The sequence below is a fragment of the Helianthus annuus genome, chromosome 6 (genome assembly GCF_002127325.2).
Source record: "Helianthus annuus cultivar XRQ/B chromosome 6, HanXRQr2.0-SUNRISE, whole genome shotgun sequence".
Taxonomy (NCBI): domain Eukaryota; kingdom Viridiplantae; phylum Streptophyta; class Magnoliopsida; order Asterales; family Asteraceae; genus Helianthus; species Helianthus annuus.
Genome location: NC_035438.2, coordinates 133,994,666 through 133,997,626, shown reverse-complemented (window position 1 = coordinate 133,997,626; position 2,961 = coordinate 133,994,666). Strand labels below are relative to the sequence as shown.

At 40.9% G+C, this 2,961-nt stretch overlaps 1 protein-coding gene across 1 annotated transcript; it reads left to right on the top strand.

Moving 5' to 3' along the window:
* Positions 1 to 478: 478 nt before the first annotated feature.
* Positions 479 to 923, top strand: LOC110903887 (auxin-responsive protein SAUR21). Its single transcript, XM_022149680.2, has one exon. It carries the CDS (start codon positions 510 to 512, stop codon positions 798 to 800), a length of 291 nt encoding a protein of 96 aa, XP_022005372.1. The 5' UTR covers positions 479 to 509; the 3' UTR covers positions 801 to 923.
* Positions 924 to 2,961: the final 2,038 nt, after the last annotated feature.

The following is a 2,961-nucleotide window of genomic DNA, read 5'->3' as shown; positions in this document are numbered from 1 at the left end:
TGTTAGATTTAATCTTGACTTATGGTTTATTATTTGTTTTAATTAGTATCTTTAGTTTGTTTTATTAAAAGTCACGTTATGAGGAGCTTGAGAAGTGGTCGAAGTTTGACCGAGATATGTGGGGGAATGTGAACGTTCAAGTCAAAGCTGGTAGAATAATTCTCCTCATTTATGTGGCTGTAGTTTGTTTACGTTAGGTAGCATGTGGGTTATTGTAAGGCTATAAATAGCCTAGTCTTTTGTTGAATAAAGTGTTCATTTTTCCTTTTACAAAAGTCTCTTATTATTTTCTCTGCATATTTTTTCCACCACAAACACCAACAGTTCGAAAACCTCAGATTCATATTCGAATAAGAAGGGGCCTGAATACCAACAGCGTTCAGCATTCCCAATACAACCACATCAAAACTCATCTACAACATCATATCTTTCACCAGGAAGCGCTACTTCGATTCTTATCTTCCTTCAACAAATTTTGTAAGTGAGCAGCCTCTCGCTTCCTTGAAAACATGGCCATACGTATGCCACGCATCATTCAAGCAAGAAAAATTCTCAAACGGTCCCTCTCTAATGGTAGCACCACTCCTGCATCTATGGACACCCCCAAAGGCTATTTTGCCATTTATGTTGGAGAACAAGAGAAGAAGCGGTTTGTGGTGTCTGTATCACTACTAAGCGAACCTACGTTTCAGGAGCTACTGCATCAGGCAGAAGAAGAGTTTGGCTACAACCATCCAATGGGCGGGCTCGCGATTCCCTGTAGTGAAGATGTATTCACAGATCTGGCTTCTCGTTTGTGAGCATTTTGACTTGTATACATCTGTCTATATCTACAACAGTTTTGTAAACATCTAACCAGTAGGAACCATTTATAGTTGTAAATTTAGATCATTGATCCAGATGAATGAAATTTAGTTTGGATATTCTTTTGAGTTAATGGTATTCTATATTTTTATAACATGGTTTTATTTGAATAAGAAGCGAGTTAGTAGCTAGTTAAAAAGGTTTAACTGGATAGCTACACTGAGAATTACATGCTCTCACATTTAGATAAAACCTGACAATAAGAAGATGTTTATACCTAATCCAGATCCTGCCTTGTAAAAAGCATTGAAATAAAGGCAAGGTTACACGTGTACGAGTCCCGAACTTGTTAACAATACAGACTCAGTTTAAATGGTTCTCCTGTTTGAAATTTCTATTAATATAATTACCATGGTCAAGGAAAGAATTCCCACTATAGAGTCTTAAGTGTTCTTAAATGAGCTAGCTAATGTTTGAGGTTCACACTGTTGGAAATCAGGCCCCACAAATACACACTTAAACACACTCACTCAACGTGTATATGATTTACAGAAGGTGGAAGTATAACAACCAATAAAAAACTAAACTTTATCCTAAAGAACCGGCTAGAAGAAGACTTCTTCTACCCCACGTGCACCTTCCTTGTTAATCGGTCAACTTTTATTTACTGGTCCTTCGTAAGCATAACAACTCCCAAGTTGTTCACTTTCACACGTTTGCATGAACCCATAATAGATGACCCGTTAACCCATGATCTGTGACCCGTACTCGACCCGAACCAACCCGAACTTGACCCGTAATCAAGATTAAACCCAACATTCACCCCCTTAATCTTGATTCGGTTCTTTGTTCTGGCTTGTCTTCAGTCTTGCTAAACTTTCTTGATTCGAACCCGTTCTTGTTTGCTTGTCGAATCTTCTTGCTAACTTTCATGCTTTCTGAACTTGCTCTTTCTTTCTTGCTCAATCCAAGTTCAACTTTCTTGCTATTTGAATCATTAAGATTCAATCTTTCTACTTTCTACGAGCCAATATGACTCGATTCTTGCTCTTGCTTCACGAACCACGCAGGCCCGACCTTTCTCTTTCTTACGTGAACGCTTTCGGTCTTCGGTTCACGACTCGGTTTAATGTGAACTCTCGGTCTTTCTTCACAATTCGGTCTTTCTTTCGATCATTCGGTCTAAGCTTTCTATCGATAAAAGCTTCTTTCGGTCTACGATCTTTATCGGTCTATCTTGGTGCGAACCTTCGGTCAATGTCACACCCACGGTCTCCATCTCATGTGAACCTCTTCGGTCTCGGATTCACAATTCTGGCCTTTCGGTCTAAGCATTCTTCAAGAAATGCTTCTTTCGGTCTGCGGTCTCTCACCGGTTTCTATTACTCCGGTGACGGTCTCGGTCTTCGCTGCGGTGTGCAGCCGGTCTTCTCGCCGACCTCAGTCTTCTCTTTCTCCCACCAGAATTAACATTCCGGCAGCGGTCTTTCAAGCCATTCGGTCTGCACGGCGCGGTCTTCTCTCTTCTTGTTGATGTTGCCACTTCAACCTTCTGGACAGCATCGTTTCTTCAATTAACATGCCCTGTTCTCTTCCTTTTTCGGTGACATGATGCTTCTTTCTTTCTTTCGATGCTTTCTGCTTCGGTCCTTACAGCCAAAGGACTGCACTCCGTCTCTTGCCACCGACTCTCAAAACGGCCCTCCAATCTCACCTTGCTCTGATACCAACTGTTGGAAATCAGGCCCCACAAATACACACTTAAACACACTCACTCAACGTGTATATGATTTACAGAAGGTGGAATTATAACAACCAATAAAAAACTAAACTTTATCCTAAAGAACCGGCTAGAAGAAGACTTCTTCTACCCCACGTGCACCTTCCTTGTTAATCGGTCAACTTTTATTTACTGGTCCTACGTAAGCATAACAACTCCCAAGTTGTTCACTTTCACACGTTTGCATGAACCCATAATAGATGACCCGTTAACCCATGATCTGTGACCCGTACTCGACCCGAACCAACCCGAACTTGACCCGTAATCAAGATTAAACCCAACACACACAAACACCTGACTCGAACAGAGATATTGAAGATAATAATCGCTAGCGCTCAACAACTTTACCAAACTTCTTAAACCTCCACATTACGATG

What these genes read in the sequence shown, in the direction of transcription:
- LOC110903887 (XM_022149680.2), top strand. Translation starts at nt 510, where the DNA reads ATGGCCATACGTATGCCACGCATCATTCAAGCAAGAAAAATTCTCAAA.